Genomic DNA, 16,812 nt, shown 5'->3' on the forward strand with positions numbered 1-16,812 from the left:
GCCTCAAGCATCCCTCTAGATCTCTGGGTGAAGTAGACTTGAGCCACTTAGCCTTCGCTGACCTTCGCTAAGGTATCGAAGTCAAAGCCCGATTAGTATATATATATATATGAGCTTGCTTCGCTGAACGCCTCTGTGTTTAACAGGATGTGGGGTCGGTGAAGCGCTACTCCTCCGTGACGCCCCTTGTAACTGGTGAGGCTCTAGCTCCTTGGAGGCTGCCTGGGACTTCCTTAGCGAAGTGTTTATAGTCCCAACAATATATGAGCCGCTAGCTTCATACAGGTGTGGTTCTTGCTGGTTCTGCATAAGTAGAGCCGAAAGTAGATCACCCTATCATCTTCAGAAGTCGTGGTCACTAACTCTGGTGATAAGAATCTTATTGATCGCTCTAGATCTATTAAGGTTAAGAACATGCATGCCTCTGGCGCTTGAACTTTCATGGCTTTATGGTAGGCTGTGTCCTCATTCTATGGCACCGCCAGCAATCGGTCGGGACCGGAGGTAATGTGATGGTGTCTTCATCGCCTTCCTTCATCAGGTATGTCTGCGCGAGTTGCCACCTTGGAAGGTGAAGAGAGATCTAGGTTGTTTACCATCCAATATCGTGATCTCAGCGCCTGAGAAAATGATGCCTCTATCATCTTCTATCCCAGCATCGCTGATGAGAGGTTGATGCTCTTCTGATGGTGGACTGTGTGTTTCTATCTCTATGTCGGGTGACGCTGGGGGAGACCTGACTGTAGACTTGTGTGCAGACTTGTGTGGTGACCTGGGTGTCGCTCTTTCCAGCGCTGGAACCTTCGCGAAAGTTGCTCAGGCCCTGGGCTGGCTGCTTCTCCAGTCTGTAGTGGCCCTCCATCATGATCATGATTTGCCGCAACAGTTCATCTGGGATGGTCTGCGGCCGAAGTAGTCGGTGCCCTCTCTGGCGATGTTAGCGGTGCGGGGCCATCAGGGAAGTCGCCTGGACATCAGTGTAGAGACATCAGGCTGCATGGCGATCTCTGCTGATGTCATTGTAGCTGTCACCGTCGGCTTCTTGTGTGGCGTCACGCCGGGGATGATGATCGGCTGAACATCGAGAGGCCCAGTTCAGCTGCTGGAACAATCTCGTTGAGAAAGTCCCAGTAGACTTCGCTGATTTCCTCAGAGGTCGACGCCGCCCTTGGGGTGCTAAGTCTGCATTGAGTGTTGGTAGCTTAATGGACCTTCAGGAAGATCATCGAATATCAGCGCGTTGGTACATCAGGCTGCATGTTGATCTGCGCTGACATCACTGTTGCCGACATCGGTCATTCTTTGATGTACATCAGGTATGATGCTCCGGCTGATCATCATACAGGCCCAAATCTTACGATGGGAACAATCTCGGGCTGAGAAAGTTCTAGTAGACTTCGTTGATTTCCCCTCAGAGGTCGATGCTGCCCTGGGGTGCGGAAGTCTCGCGCTGAGATGCAGTAGAAACCCTCTAGTCTTCGGCTGTGACGATGGGATGTCTGGGGAAGCAGGATTTTGAGGCTGGCGGACTACGTCCCCACGCCTCCACCACTCTAGCCGAACACCACACGGAGGGGGTCCACCAACAGCAGTAGACTGGTGAGGGGTTCAGGTGTATCAGTCATGCTAGACTCTGCATCACAGCGACCTATCTGCTCTGCGCTGGCCCTCAAACGCGAAGTAAATATTTATAAAAGGCAGAATTGGATAAATTAGTACCGTACCCAACTGCAACGCGAAAAAAATGAACATGGCGATTACAACTAGGGCATATTAAATGCGGATCAGCAGCAGAATAAAACGTAATCTGCAACAGTACAGAATTTTCATCAACGTAATCCACTGAAACAAACACGAAGGCCCCGTGAATAAACAGTAGAAACACAACTAAATATCAATATATAATTGTTGAAGGATACTAGCTAAACCTCTATAGATTATGACAGCTCTTGTAAACAGGGATCAGCTGCATCTCTGTGTTGCTATGGTTTCATGGGTACTACATCACGGAAATATGTTTATGTGCACTGAAACCTCTGACGTTTTAACACACTACATTGCAACTTGAATTTGGCAGGTGCAACTAGGTTTTTTTCTTAGGTTGCACCTGGTGCTCTCTCTCAAGCCCTGTAACTGCAATGACTATCAACATGAAATAATACAAACTGCATCTTGCTGAATTTATGAGAACTAAAATTGTACTTTGAAAAACAAGGTTTGTATGTAACACACATTACATTACACTTCCTCTGATTACTTTATGCAGTTGTAAAATTGCTTCTCAGTTTCTAATACTGGCAATAAAGACGTTAAATACCAGTCTTTGGACAAAGTTAAGCTGTGTGGCAAGTCCTTAAGAAACAAACTTTACCTGGTCTACTTCATTGTCCTCATTAACATGTATTCGCTTTCTGTCGAGATTATTTTCAGTCCCGACACATTGCCAAACAATGTTACATATCCAGTTCACAATACGATTTCCGTAACAAGTAATAGTAGTTCCTATCATACTTATCATGATTATATAACAAAAATAACAAACAACGAACATAGAAACCCTGTATGCACATATAGTCCAGTTTCGTGTGAAGTGGTCTTAAATAATGAATCAATCATGCAGTGAGTTGGGTTTTACGCCGCTCTTACCAATATTCAGCAATATCACGGCTAGGACACCAGAAATGGGCTTCACACACTGTACCTATGTGGGGAATCAAACCCGGGCCTTCAGCGTGACACTCTTGACTACCCCACTGCCCCATCAAGCATACAGGTCATGGTATAGTGAGATATTACAAACAACTGTCCAGAATATATGTCTCCAGAAATAAGGTACAGTCAGAACCGTACAAGTGTACGTATCACTTTCGTCCTCTTCCACGGGAGGGGCCACCCCTTCTACCACCTCTTCCTGCAGACTTGGACTTAAACTGGTTTTTGAAGTCCATTTCTACCTCTTCTAACTGGGATATCTTCTTGAACTTTATCGGCGAATCTGACTCAACCTCCGATGTTGTAGGTGCTGTTGTCCAGTTGGGGTCGTGGTTGTCAGACATCTCACTGGACAGAGAATCTGTTTCTTCCTCCATTATGCGATACTTTCTGGAAATGACAAGGTACTGGATTACAGAAGGACCGTTCATGTCCATGTTCAGTGTTGTTTTGATTGAGTGAGTGTTGTAGTATGTCACTTTCAGCCATATTCCAGCTGAATGTAGATGTAGTCTGCAAATGACTGGCAAGCAAACCCAGAAGACAAGAAGGCAAAAGTATCTACGACCTTGGACAGCCCATTTTTTTGTCTTTTGTGGAGACAGCAGTTTTTTTAATCAGTGCTTCATACACTTTAAAAAAAACAAAACAGCAGCCAAACAAATTTTTTTTAACACACAGCACGTTGTTTTCAGAACAATCAGCACGTCCTACCATTGTCCAACAAAAACACATGTAACAGCACTACCTTGGTCAAATGATAAACATTTGATCCTGTGCACTGAAACGAAATTGAGACAGGACTAATTCTAAAGCTGTCTTTTTATTTGTCTAGTCCCCCTCTGACCTGACCTGACCTGACCTGACCTGAATAGGTTTGCATGATGCAAAATATTGATGGAATAACATTTGTTGGTGCTAAAACTAATTGGCAAATATATCAAATTTCTTCTTACACGTTTCGTTGCATCCCTGATGGAATTTGGTGCCCTGCAACAGAACAAGACTGGGTTATTTCTGCTTCATCGATCTAATTGCTTGCACTTGCTGAGGTAACACCGGTGGCCATAATAAACACTTATACTTATACAGTTAAACATTTGCTGTCCTTGTATTCATTTGGACATATAATTCATGAAGCATTGTTTTATGAAACATTCTCACATTACGCAGAAGTTAAACCATACCTATTGATGTGGAATAAAACATTATCACATATTATTACAGTGACTTCAATACTGCTGTACACTGCTGCATTGATGAAACTTTCAGATTAACAAGTCACCACTGGCTCCGTTTACTCTCTTCTGATCCTAGGTCCTGTACCACAATGAGTGAATGTGTGAGTTTGGTTTTACGCCGCTTAAAGCAATATTCCAGCATTATCACGGCAGGGGGACACAAGAAATGGGCCTCACACATTGCACCTATGTGGGGAATCGAACACGAGTCTTCGGCGTAACGAGCGAACACTTTAACCACTAGGCTAGCCCACCACCCCGTACCACAACAATATATCAACGCAAACACAAGCAACACTCCCAAAGCTGACGATAGTGGCAGTACTGTTATCACCTAATGGAACAGGTTCAGTGCTATGGCAGCAGGCAAAAAATGGAAAGGTTATACAAGGTGCCAAACTGAAAGCGGATCTACCACACTGAAACGGGATACTGCCACCATGCCTGTTGCTAAGCTAGTTCAAAATTACCACACATTCTGATGGCTTCTGAAACTACTGCCCAGGGCTGGGAGGCTGCGAACAAGGAAGTCGCTTGTTAATAGAATGCTCTTTTGTCTGAAGGTGGTCGTGTGTGTTGTTTAATAGTTCATGCAACTATTCCTGCTGCATCCAGTCTGTTAATTAATCAAGTCTGGACAAGACAATCCTGTGATTGATGTTTTGAGCTGGGATGCATGATCCACATGGTCACTGAATCTACCATGCCATCTTATTAATAGTGAGTGAGTTTGCTTTTATGCCGCTTTTAGCAATGTTCCAGCACTATCATAGAAATAGGCTTCACACATTGTACCTATGTGGGGAATCGAACCTGGGTCTTCGGCGTGACAAGTGAGCGCTTCAACCACTAGACTACCCTACCGCCCCCATCTAACTAATAACCTCTTATCATCTATGCCTTCATGAGCCAAAATAAGAGTTTAGTGAACCCCCAATAATTAATTTCAAGGGTCCATACAGAAAATAAAAGGGTCCTGTAATTGGTGAAGTGTGTTGTGAGATGATGTAATTACAGGGCCTATTGTCAATCGTCCTTCAGGAAGAAACAATTCCCTTCCATCCATACACTAAATGTGTATTACTGAACAAATATTTCTGCGTGATGTAAACTGTTGGAATGATGAATTTCAAAAAGAAACAAAATGAAATACGAGAGAATATCCCATCTACTCCATGCATACTGTAAACAGACTAACACTAAAACCAAACCCACCAAGACATGCAGAGTAGAGGACAGATCAATACCCAATTGGTCCAAAAGTTACCAAATCACTGATTAAAGTCCTCAAACTGATGCCAGGTTGATTCAAAACTAGACATCTGTGTACCTCGTCCTCTGGACCGGGTGGCTCTTGGCTCTGGTTCATCAGCTTCAAGGTCAAGGTCATACACATCCTGCCCTACTTCCTCTGCTTGCCGCATTCTGTTGGCTATACACTGATCTGTGTGTTTCTCGATGAGGTCTTGTCTCACCAGCTTGTTACAAACGCAGCACTGTTCCATATTCCGACTGAAACAACATGTATTATAAATAAAAGAGTGAGTCAGTGAGTGTGTGTTTGTTTTTATGCCACTTGCAGCAACATTCCCGCAATATCACAGTGGGGCACACCAGAAATTGGCTCCACACACTGTACTCATATGGGGAATCTAACCTGGGTCTTCAGTGTGACTAACAAACAGATTAACGACGAAGCTACACACCACCCTTTAACAATGGAATGAATGTGCCTAAATTAATTATGTTTCTTGTGTATCTCACCAATAATTAGGAAGGGATAGGAAAACATCCATACACACTGGTTGTAAGGCAAACAAGATAGAAGTGAGTTTGTGTATGAAACACAAACAAAAGGGGGCTCTAGGGTTGTTTCTTTGCTTTGTTGCTTAACTATATGGCAGCGGTCTGTAAATCACCAAGCCTGTACCAGACAATCCAGTGAGCAACAGCATGAGCATCGACCTACGCAAATGGGATATGATGACATGTGTCAGCGAGTCTGACCGCTCAATCACGTTCGTCGCCTCTTACGACAAGCATGGGTTGCTGAAGACCAATTCTAACCCAGATCTTCACGGGTCTGTTGCTCTTGGGACCTTGGGCTGGCTTCTACAGTAATTGAATCCAGAGACCCCTAATTTTTTAGTTTTTAACATGAAGGATGTGACAACTACCCTGTAACTATTCAGAACGGACTAAAGTACCCTGTTGTAATTCCCAGAGTGTTCACCATTAACTCACTTTTCACACACTTTTCCCCCAGACAAGTCAATATTTTTTATGACACCAAAACTGTTAAAAATGAAATGATTACAAAACCCAATTTAACAGTTGTTTCGCTTTTAGTGAAGTGTGGATATTTTGTAAATTAAGGACCGTGGGTAAATCTTACACTGCTGCTACAAATAAACATGTCATAAATGAGGGCTTTTTAACAAACATTGTTTTGCATCACACAATATAGGAAAAACTACAATCCTTTCAAGTAAGCCAAACAGACAAGTACTGCACTTTCCCCTTTGCCCTAATAGGGATATTTACAGACTCCATTATTTACAGACCGGAGCCATATTGCCGGAATATTGCTGGGTACAACAGCAATCAAACAACAACCAAATCAAACCAATCTTGAGTTTCCGTGACACAAGCTCGAGTTCATACCTTTGTGGTATTGGCTTAACTCTGACTGGTACTGGCTCTTCTACATCATCATCTGGAACTTAAAATAGATTCATTATTGACAAAGGAAGAACGCAGACAGTGGTGGAGATCACAACTCGTTTATCATTTCAGTATACAATTCTGAACTTCCTGTTCAAGGATCCTGAACATCATGAGCATGGATCAAGGCAACTGGGATATAATGACATGCGGCATGATGCATCAACCAAGTCACTAAGCCTCACCAGCCGAGCACTACAGTCGCCGCTCTCACAAGCATGGGTTGCTGAAAACTAGTTCTAACCCAGATCTTCAAATTGGATCTGTTACAATATATATACTGCTTTCATAACTAGTCACAGTTTCTACTGTTTTGCTGAACATTTTACTTAAAATTTGACAAATTAGTACATCTGGCATGATAATCATCAATAATTTTACTGGACTGATAGCATCTATGTAATGAAAGCATATTACCTTGTTCCTTAACAGTTCTAGTCCTGCCAGAGTAGTCTCCCTTGTTACCATCCTCATGACTGGATCTTATAAGTGAAAAATATCAAAGATAATCAGTGAATACATGAACTCTGCATTAATTGATGGGAGAACAGAAAATGAAATAAACATGGCTCACGTTTTCTGTCAGAAGATTGCTGTTGCAGACCAAATGCTTCACTCCCCTGTGTAATAAACAGGAAAATGCTGACTTACAGAAAACAGCATTCACTCACTTATGTCACATGACAAACACTAGGGTACAGGGGACAGCTTTATGAACACTGCAAGTGCAACAGAGCTCTTTCTATATTGCACCACAGGCACATTCTATTTTCACATTTAGAAAACAGAGGATACATACTCACACAATCTGTCCATACCACCAGAACACACTTACACTATGTCCAAAGACTGATCACGACAAGAAGATGAAAGATGAAAGATAGTTGTGGTTCGGCTCATTTATGGAACATCCCATTTCGATACTGATTTCAAGGGTCACATGAGGACCTCATCATATCTATAAGATCAGCTTATCTGTCGTCATATATGGTAGATATTAGCATAACGTACTGGGATCTTTTCTGTTCTGACCTTGTGGCACAACAAGGACGCCAGAGCATGACCACCCGATCCCGTTAGTCACCTCTATCGACAAGGATGGGTTGTCCAATTCTAACCCAGATCTTCATGGGTCGGGGGCTCTAGGGACCTGTGGCTAGCTTTTTTCAGTAACTGAATCAAGGGAGTCCCAGACAAGCAGCTTACGACAAGCATGGGTTGGTGGAGACCAGTTCTAACCCGGATCTTCACAGGTCGGGTGCTCTTGGGACCTTGGGCTGGCTTCTACAGTAATTGAACCGAGGGACCCCTAATTTTTTAATTTTTAGCATGAAGGATGTGACAACTACCCTGTAACTATTCAGAACGGACTAAAGTACCCTTTTGTAATTCTCAGAGTGGTCACTATTAACTCACTTTTCACACACTTTTTTCCTGATAAGTTTATATTTTTTACGACACCAAAACTGTTAAAAATGAAACATTTACAAAACCCAATTTAACAGTTGTTTTGCTCTTAGTGAAGTGATGATATTTATGTAAATTAAGGACCGTGGGTGAATCCTACACTGCTGCTACAAATAAACATTATGTGATAAATGAGGGAACAAGAAACCCATGTAGAAGTCATCCAGTAAGCTATATCTTACCTTCTGGATACGGAAGCTTGCAGGTGTGCTGAAACACAAAACAGGACATAGAACACATCATTTGAGCTGTTTATGTCACAAAATACATCTCCCTTGTTTTCAAAGTGAGTGTTAAATGTGCAAGGTAAATGAATACTAACCAGCATACAGTCTACATCATCTTCAGTTATGAAGGACATAAATCTATATGGTAAGAACATCTGGTCCGTTAGCTGATCACAACTGTTGTTTTGCACCACACTCAGCAATATACCAACTATATGGTGGCGGTCTGTAAATAATCGAGTCTGGACCAGACACTCCAGTGATCAACAGCATGAGCATCGACCTGTGCAATTGGGAACCAATGACGTGTGTCAACCAAGCCAGCGAGCCTGACCACCCGATCCTGTTAGTCGCCTCTTACGACAAGCATCAGTTATGAAGGACATAAATCTATATGGTAAGAACATCTGGTCCGTTAGCTGATCACAACTGTCGTTGCATTTCTTGATGCTGATAACATATCACCTCGGACGAATACAATTTATACCATGTGTGTGTGTGCGTGTATTTAGTTTTATGCCCCTTTTAGCAATATTCCAGCAATATCATGGCGTGGGACACCAGAAATGGGCTTCACACATTGCACCCATGTGGGGAATCGAACCTGGGTCTTCAACGTGACGAGCGAATGTTTTAACGACCAGGCTACCTCACCCTCCTTATACCATGTACACAGTATATTTGAGTATTGTTTCCGTGAATTGGGCATCTGTTTGAACAATAGTTGGGTTAAAACAATGTCCTGTAGGGGTAGGTTCCACTGATCACATCAAACTTGTGCAGACTAAAAGATCATCTAAAATAGATGCCAAGAGAAAAAGACCAGTCCCTGAAGATTTTCACGAGTCAAAGACAAGCAGACAAGTGCCTTGCCTATTCCATTGATGTCATCTAAATGTGGGAGGATAGCCCAGATATCTCCCACTTTCGGGAATCAAACTGTACAAGTATGGTGATCACAACCTAGGAGCATTAGTGATGGTTGTCGCTCACAATATGTATATTGATAATTGGAGATCCGTAATTGATCAGTAATCAATTGTAATCATAAACCCCACCACAAAGCTAATGTGGGCAGCATCATAACAGTGGGCAAACGAAACCGATTAATACCACGATCAACATGTTTGAGGATACTTCTTGTTGAGACACACATGGGAGTATGTTGTTTACATGGCAGTTTTACGAGTCAGGAAACTGGATCAGTTGTTTAGGTCTTGATTTAACAAACATAACAATAAGAAACATACTTTTTAATCTTATGACGCAAGCGATATAGTGAGTGAGTGAGTGAGCGAGTCTAGTTTTGCACCACACTCAGCAATATACCAACTATATGGTGGCGGTCTGTAAATAATCGAGTCTGGACCAGACACTCCAGTGATCAACAGCATGAGCATCGACCTGTGCAATTGGGAACCAATGACGTGTGTCAACCAAGCCAGCGAGCCTGACCACCCGATCCTGTTAGTCGCCTCTACGACAAGCATGGGTTACTGAAGGTTCATTCTAACCAGGACCTTCACGGGTCCGCAAGCGAGATATATCGATTGGCTGATTGTTCCATCAATCGCTCAAGCACTAAGGTTGGTTGCTCAGTTGTTTAGCACCGCACTCAGCAATATTCCAACTATATGGCGCCAGTCTGTAAATAATTTGAGTCTGGACCAGACAATCCAGTGATCACCAGCACAGGCATCGATCTACACAACTGGGATACGATGACATGTGTCAACCAAGTCAGTGAGTCTGACCACCTGATCCTGTTAGCCTCCAGCCCCAAGGAACATACAAACAGTTCTACAGATTTTCATAGCATAACGACACAAATAAGGGTTACAACAGTGAGTGATCTGCAGCGCCAGAGACACGTCAATGTGTGCCCCTGACCATACTTGTCTTGCTTAGAAAGTTTGCACCTGTAATTTTTAGAGTAAAATTGATATTTTATACTTATCCTGACTCATGCTCTTTTGCTTGTCTTCTTCTTCTTGCGAACATAGTGGAAACACTTGTATCTCCTTAATTGAAGCTCCCTTCAATGTAAAATCACTAATCAGTACTCACCACGAGTTGCTCCCCTTTGATCCCTTTTGGCGGGAAAGGTGTCGCCACCTCATACCTCGTGCTTCACTCTCTCCTGATTTTGCGAGCCCAACACTTGAATTTACAGGGAAATCCAAAGTGTTATGTGGGGAGGATGGGAGGGCTGACCTCATGAGTCAGGATAAGTATAAAATATCAATTTTATTCTAAAAATTACATATTTTTCCTTATCCTGACTCATGCTCTTTTGCTTGTAGAATCCTACGGAACGGAGGAGGGAGTAACAGAATACTTTGGATTTATAATTAGTGATTTTGTATAAATATAACTGTAATAACTGGTATGGGAACTTCATGAAGGCATAGACTTAGGATATTTCCTGTATATAACCATAGGTTTTATAATGCCATAATTGTGTATTACATTGATATATATTGAAAAAAACCCATTACATAAATTATATATACATAAGTGACTCTGATAGAGTCGCTGTACAACTAAATATAATGTCCATATATACTTAGGGGTGAAAGACCTAAGCTGAATATATATACATAGCTCTAGAACTCCTCAGAGTTATAAGCTAACTAAATTATGTATATAATACATATTAACTTTGTGATTGTAATATTTTAACGCCTACGAGGGACTGTCAGCTGTTGGCGAGGACCAAAGGGCGAAATGGTGAATGCCAGAGACATCTTCTGTGGTGATATCTCTCAAGTAGTGATTCGCAAACACCATGTTCGATTTCCAAAAGCATCCTTCCATAATAGTGTTCAATGAACAGTTACCGTGCAGAGGGTGGAAGCCAGTGCCCTAATCTCATGCGGATTTGATGCTGTTGGTGGGTCCAAGCCTGCTGCCTTGTATATCTTGAAGTATGACAGTCCTTATCCAAATAGATATGGTATGCTTGAGACTTCTGTTTGATTAAGTTGGCGATAAGGGGATGAATAATCTTTTGAGAAATCTTAAGCCTTGTTTTGGATCGTCGTAGGTAAACTTTGAGAGCTCTGACTGGACACAGTGACAAGTCTTGTGTATCTTGTGATCGAGAATGGAGGATAAGCTGGTACATGGAATAACCTGTCTGGTTGACCTGGTAGTTGATTTTTAGCGATGAAATCCCATCTTAATCCGAGGTGCGCTATGTTTTGATTGTCATCAAACTGTATCCTTTCGTAATCCAGAGCGTGAATTTCAGATATTCTTGCTGCCGTGGCTAGAGATAGCAGAAATAGTGTTTTCTGTGAGAGAAATTCAAAGTTTGTCGATTCCAAGGGTTCATAAGCCTCACTTGTGAGGTGTTGTAACACTATATTCAGATCCCAAGCTGGGGCGTGGAACTTCCGCTTTTGGTCCTCCAATCGGAAAGCACGTAGTAAGGCCAGTAACTCTGGAGATTTTGTCAGCTTGACACCCGTTCTCATAGTAATCACAGAGCTAAGCGCGGCAAGATATGTTGATATCGTCGAACCTCTTAAATGTTTGTTTTGCCGCAGGTAACACAAATAGTCTGCCACTTGAGGATGTGAAGCATCCCTCGCTGTAAATCCTTTATTAGCTGCATAATTTTCGAAACTGTGCCACTTGTCGTCGTACAAGATTCACGAGTTGAGTGTCGTAAGTAAGGCAAAGCGTGACGCTTTTGCCGCCCTGGCAGAATATCCTCTCTTGTTTAAACACATTTGTATACAGTCCATCACGTGAAGTTGGTAAACTTCTGGGTTTCCGATGCACTTGTTTTGTGTGTGGATGTATTAACAGGTTTGGCTTGGGTAGCTCTAATACTGGTTGACCGATTTCTTGAATTAGACTGGGAAACCATACTCTGGCTACAGCCAGTAGAGAGCGACAAAGTGAGTTGTAGACTCTGTGTTTGTTTGATTTTCTGTAATACTTGAGGTATTATTGCTGGCTGGCGGAAGCAGCGTCTGCAGCGTTGAGGCCTTCCCAAGATATACTTAGAGCGTCCGTTTCCCAAGCTTGTGGATCTGGGATTGGTGACACGAATGTCGGTAACTGATTGTTGAATCTTGTGGCGAATAGATCTATTAGCGGCTGCTAGCGGCTTGATTATCTGAGCAAATATTTCCGTATTGAGCATCCACTCTGTCGGTGATGGTAGATGAGGCCGAGATAGAGCGTCTGCTAGTACATTCTTGGCTCCGGGAATGTGAACTGCTCTGATCTGTAGATTTAGATCGTGGGTTAGATCGAATAGTTGAAAGCTTAGATTCAAAAGGTTCAGTGATCTCGTTGAGCCTTGCTTGTTTACGTAGAACGCCACTGTGGAATTGTCTGTATGAATCATCAGGTGCGCATTTTGTAGAAATGTGCTCCAATGTAGAATGGCGTTGATTACAGCTTTCATCTCTAAGTTGTTTATGTGGAGTTTGCTTTCTTGTTGATTCCATATTCCCGATGTCGTTTGGTTGGCGAGATGAGCTCCCCAACCTTGAAGTGACGCGTCCACATATAGATGGGTTTTGAATTCCTGCTCTGCTAAACAAATCCCTTCGCAGACATTCGATTTCTTTGTCCACCATAGTAGATGAGGTCTGAGATGTTTCGGTAGACTGAATGGCTGTAAATCGTCGAGATGTGCATTGATGAAGACCTGTAAGGGACGTAACTGTAACCTGCCTCTGACTGTCATGTCTTGGGCTGATGTGAGGAGACCTAGGAGGCTCTGCCATTGTCGAAGTGGTAACGGAGAGCGTAGAGCTGGTGGAATGGTCTGTTGGATCTTGATCCAACGGTCTTCTGGTACGACGATACGGTTGAGATTTGTGATAAATCGAATGCCTAGGAACTGTAGGTCTTGTGACGGTACTAGGTCCGACTTGAGTAAGTTTACTAACCATCCTAGCTGTGTTAGTAGCTTTATGATGTAATTTAACTGTAGTTTGAGATGCTGTGGATCTTGATCTACTTGTATCCCGTCGTCGAGGTAAAACGCACTGCGTAGCCCTTGATGATGAAGATAGGTGATAATCGGTTTCGTTATCCTCGTGAAAAGCCAGGGGGCTGATGATATTCCGAATGGGAGCACTTTCCACTGGTAATGTTGCCCGTCTAAGGTAAACCGTAGGTATTTCCTGGCTTTGGCGTGTATCGGGATGTGCAGGTAGCGTCCTGTAGATCGATACTGCCCATGTAGTCCATGGGGCGAATCAACTGCCGTAACTGAGGTAAATGTATCATGCGGAACTTCGGTGGTTTGCGTAGATAGTTCTTGTTGAAAAAGCTCATGTTGTAGATGAGTCTGTATTTCTCCTTGGAGTTTTTCTTGGGAACTAGGAAAACTGGGGAGTAGAAACCTGGTTCTATGTTGTCTTGGTCTAGTACTTCTATGGCCTGCTTTATTAAGAGTGATGTAACAGCCTCTCTTAACTTCGGTAGTTGTTGTGCCTGTACGTCGAACTTGTGAGGGTTGACTGTCAGCGGAGGCTTGGCCTTTAGTGGGATACGAAATCCGTGACGAAGAATGTTGGAGACATAAGGGTCTTGTAATATTCCCCAGTTTTCCCAGTAAAGTTGGAGGCGTCCACCCACTTGAGATGGTTGTACTGGAACGGCTGGGGGTGGAAGACTCCAGTCGTTCCGAACCTGTCTTTCAGCGTTTATAGTTGCGGGAACCTCTGGGTGTCCTGCCTCTTCCTGAACCTCCTCTATAGTTGCCGAATGGGCGACGAAAAGAATCTTTTCCTCTAGAGCTGGCTATCTTCCTGTCTCGTGCTCTCTGTAGGCCCGTGAATTTAGATCTTCCTGAGTATCTTTGAGAGGTCTGTCGGATGACACTGGCTAGTGTGTCCATCGATTTAATCATCAGGACTTCTCTGGAATCCTTAGTGACTTCCTTGGAAACTTTGTCTATTTCTCCATTAAAGATGGATGTTGAAGACCACGGGGCTGTATACAGTGGGGCTGTAAAGTTCTCACCCCAGTTACAGGAAGCGAGGAGGCCTTGACGACGAGCTAAGGTCAGTGCTGCTGAAATAGATGTAAGATGATCTGTTAGGAACTGCTGGTCTTTCTTTTGCATAAGTAAGGCAGAATAAATCATTCTATCATCCTCAGAAGTCGTATCACGAAATCTGGTGATAAGAGTCTCATTGATCGTTCTAGATCTATTTAAACCAAAAAACATACGTCTCGTCATGGTTTCTATCTGGACTAACTTGCGATCATCAATCTTGTAATTCTTGTACTTGACATCGTTGATCAACTTATAGTTCTCATCGATGTCCTGAGCTTTGAAGAAGGGGTCCATGTTATGCGTGGAGAACTTCTTGGCATGAAAGTTTGGTAGATGTGGTGTCTGAACTTTTCGTGGCTTTGTGGAATGCTGCATCTAGATTCTGTGGAACTGCTGCAATCGGGATTCGATCGGTGGTAGTGTGATAGCATCTGCATCGTCTTCTTTCATCAGATATGTCTGCGCCACATTGCCATTTTTAGATGGTGATGAGAGATCTAGGTTATTGACCATCCAATACCGTATCTCAGCATCGGAGAAAATAACTCCTCCATCATCCTCTATACCATCATCATTGATGAGAGGTTGGTGCTGTTCTGGACTGCGTGCTTCTGTCTCTACGTCCGGCGATGCTTGTGCAGCTCTGTATGGTGATCTGTAAGGTGATCTGGTGGTGATGAGCGAAGAGGAGATCGTCTAGGTGATCTCGTCTATGGGTTGATCTTCTCGGTGACCTGTGAGGAGAACGTTGATAGCCAGCGAAGCTCTTGTGTAGTCCCTCGATGTCCTTCTAGATGATGAAGATCTGGATTCAGCTGGCCAGCGAATGCCCGGCGAAGCTTCCTCTGCGTCGGTCGAGGATTCACGATAAGACCTTAGCGAAGGCTTTTCGTGATGTCTGATGGTCGAGTCCACATCTTGGGATGAAGATGGCGAGGGTGAAGATCTATCCGCCCGCGAAGGCCGCGAAGGCTGTACATCTAGGTCCTTCGTGGAGGTGGTCCGTGCCTTCCTTCGCGAAGGTGACATCGTCTTGGCTGCTACGTTGACGGGGGGTGCCTCTGGGGTGCTGTCTACGTTGGAGCCTTCGCGAAGGCTCGGTCCTTGCTTCTGCAGTCTATATCGGTCTTCCATCATCGTCATAATTTGCTGCATCAGGTCATCAGGGATGGTCTGCGACGATGTTGTCTGCGCCTTCTCTGCGGTGTTAATGATGGGGTCCACAGCAATAACGTCTGACATCGGTGTAGAGGCATCAGGCTGCATGAAGATCTCTGCTGAAGTCACTGTCGCTGACACCGGCCGCTTCTTGTGCCGTATGTCGGGGATGATAATCGGCTGGTCATCGTAGAGGCCCCTTTCTTCGGCTGGAACGATCTCGGCTGAGAAAGTTCTCGCTGTCTTCGTAGACTTCCTTTGGATGTCGGCGCTGCCCTGAAGTCACGAAGTCTGCGTTGAGAAGGCGTCGAGGCCCTCTTGGACTTTATCTGCGATGGCGGGATGTCTGGGGAGGCGGCCGCTTCTTAGAGGTGACGGACTGCATCCCGTCCCTCTTCGATGGGGTCTCTAGCAGAACACCAGGCGGTAGGGGTCGATCGCCAGCAGCTGACTAGATGGAGTATCTGGGTATCAGCCATATTTAGCCCTTGTTTGCGTGACCTATCTGCAGCACGTCTTAAGGCGCAAAGATAGTATTTATTAAATGCAGAATTAGATAAATTAATGCAATAACTGCAGCGTGAATCAAAGCACTGCAGTAGAACAACTAGGGCATATTACATGCGGATCTGAGGCAGAAAAGCGTAATCTACAAATAGTACAGATTTTCATCAGCGTAATACTAGCTGAACAATCACGAATACCGTGAATAAACAGTAGAAATACGATAAATAATCAATACAAATTGCTGAAGGATACTAGCTATACCTCTATAGTACACTATAGGAGGTAAAAACTAAGAAAAATCAAAGGATATGTTGTGTAAGGAGACACAGGCTCTCACATCCTGCTCACTGGGCGAAGAAGGAGAGAGTGAAGCCACGAGGTATGAGGTGGCGACACCTTTCCGCCAAAAGGGATCAAAGGGGAGCAACTCGTGGTGAGTACTGATTAGTGATTTTACATTGAAGGGAGCTTCAATTAAGGAGATACAAGTGTTTCCACTATGTTCGCAAGAAGAAGAAGACAAGCAAAAGAGCATGAGTCAGGATAAGGAAAATATGTCCCAATTTATAAAGCCCTCGTTACTGAGGTGATAGACTAGGGGTTAAAGTGTCAGACTGATGCTGCATACCATCATCTCCTGTTGTTGATGTCACCTCCTGTTGACCAAGACAGTCTGAGGCATGCCGCTCTATGAGGTTAACTCGGAACAGCTTGGAACACATTGGGCACTGGATCTGTGAACACA

At 43.7% G+C, this 16,812-nt stretch overlaps 1 protein-coding gene across 5 annotated transcripts in view; it reads right to left on the reverse strand.

Annotated features, from left to right (window-relative positions):
* Positions 1-2,166: 2,166 nt before the first annotated feature.
* The window catches only part of LOC124281916, a 41,960-nt gene continuing 27,314 nt past the window's right edge, over positions 2,167-16,812 (reverse strand). For 3 of the 5 annotated variants that reach the window (XM_046717920.1, XM_046717921.1, XM_046717922.1), the window contains 7 exons: positions 16,696-16,801; positions 8,327-8,354; positions 7,095-7,159; positions 6,618-6,675; positions 5,284-5,465; positions 3,669-3,702; positions 2,167-3,102 (listed from right to left, as the gene is read on the reverse strand). In XM_046717920.1, coding sequence (XP_046573876.1) covers positions 2,862-3,102; positions 3,669-3,702; positions 5,284-5,465; positions 6,618-6,675; positions 7,095-7,159; positions 8,327-8,354; positions 16,696-16,801 — 714 coding nt within the window. In that variant the 3' untranslated portion in view covers positions 2,167-2,861. Of the gene's footprint in view, positions 3,103-3,668; positions 3,703-5,200; positions 5,466-6,617; positions 6,676-7,094; positions 7,160-8,326; positions 8,355-16,695; positions 16,802-16,812 lie in introns of all 5 variants that reach the window. The other 2 variants (XM_046717923.1, XR_006900001.1) reach the window with 2 other exon arrangements.

The sequence above is a fragment of the Haliotis rubra genome, unplaced genomic scaffold (assembly GCF_003918875.1).
Source record: "Haliotis rubra isolate DU_JTF1 unplaced genomic scaffold, ASM391887v1 Scf290, whole genome shotgun sequence".
Taxonomy (NCBI): domain Eukaryota; kingdom Metazoa; phylum Mollusca; class Gastropoda; order Lepetellida; family Haliotidae; genus Haliotis; species Haliotis rubra.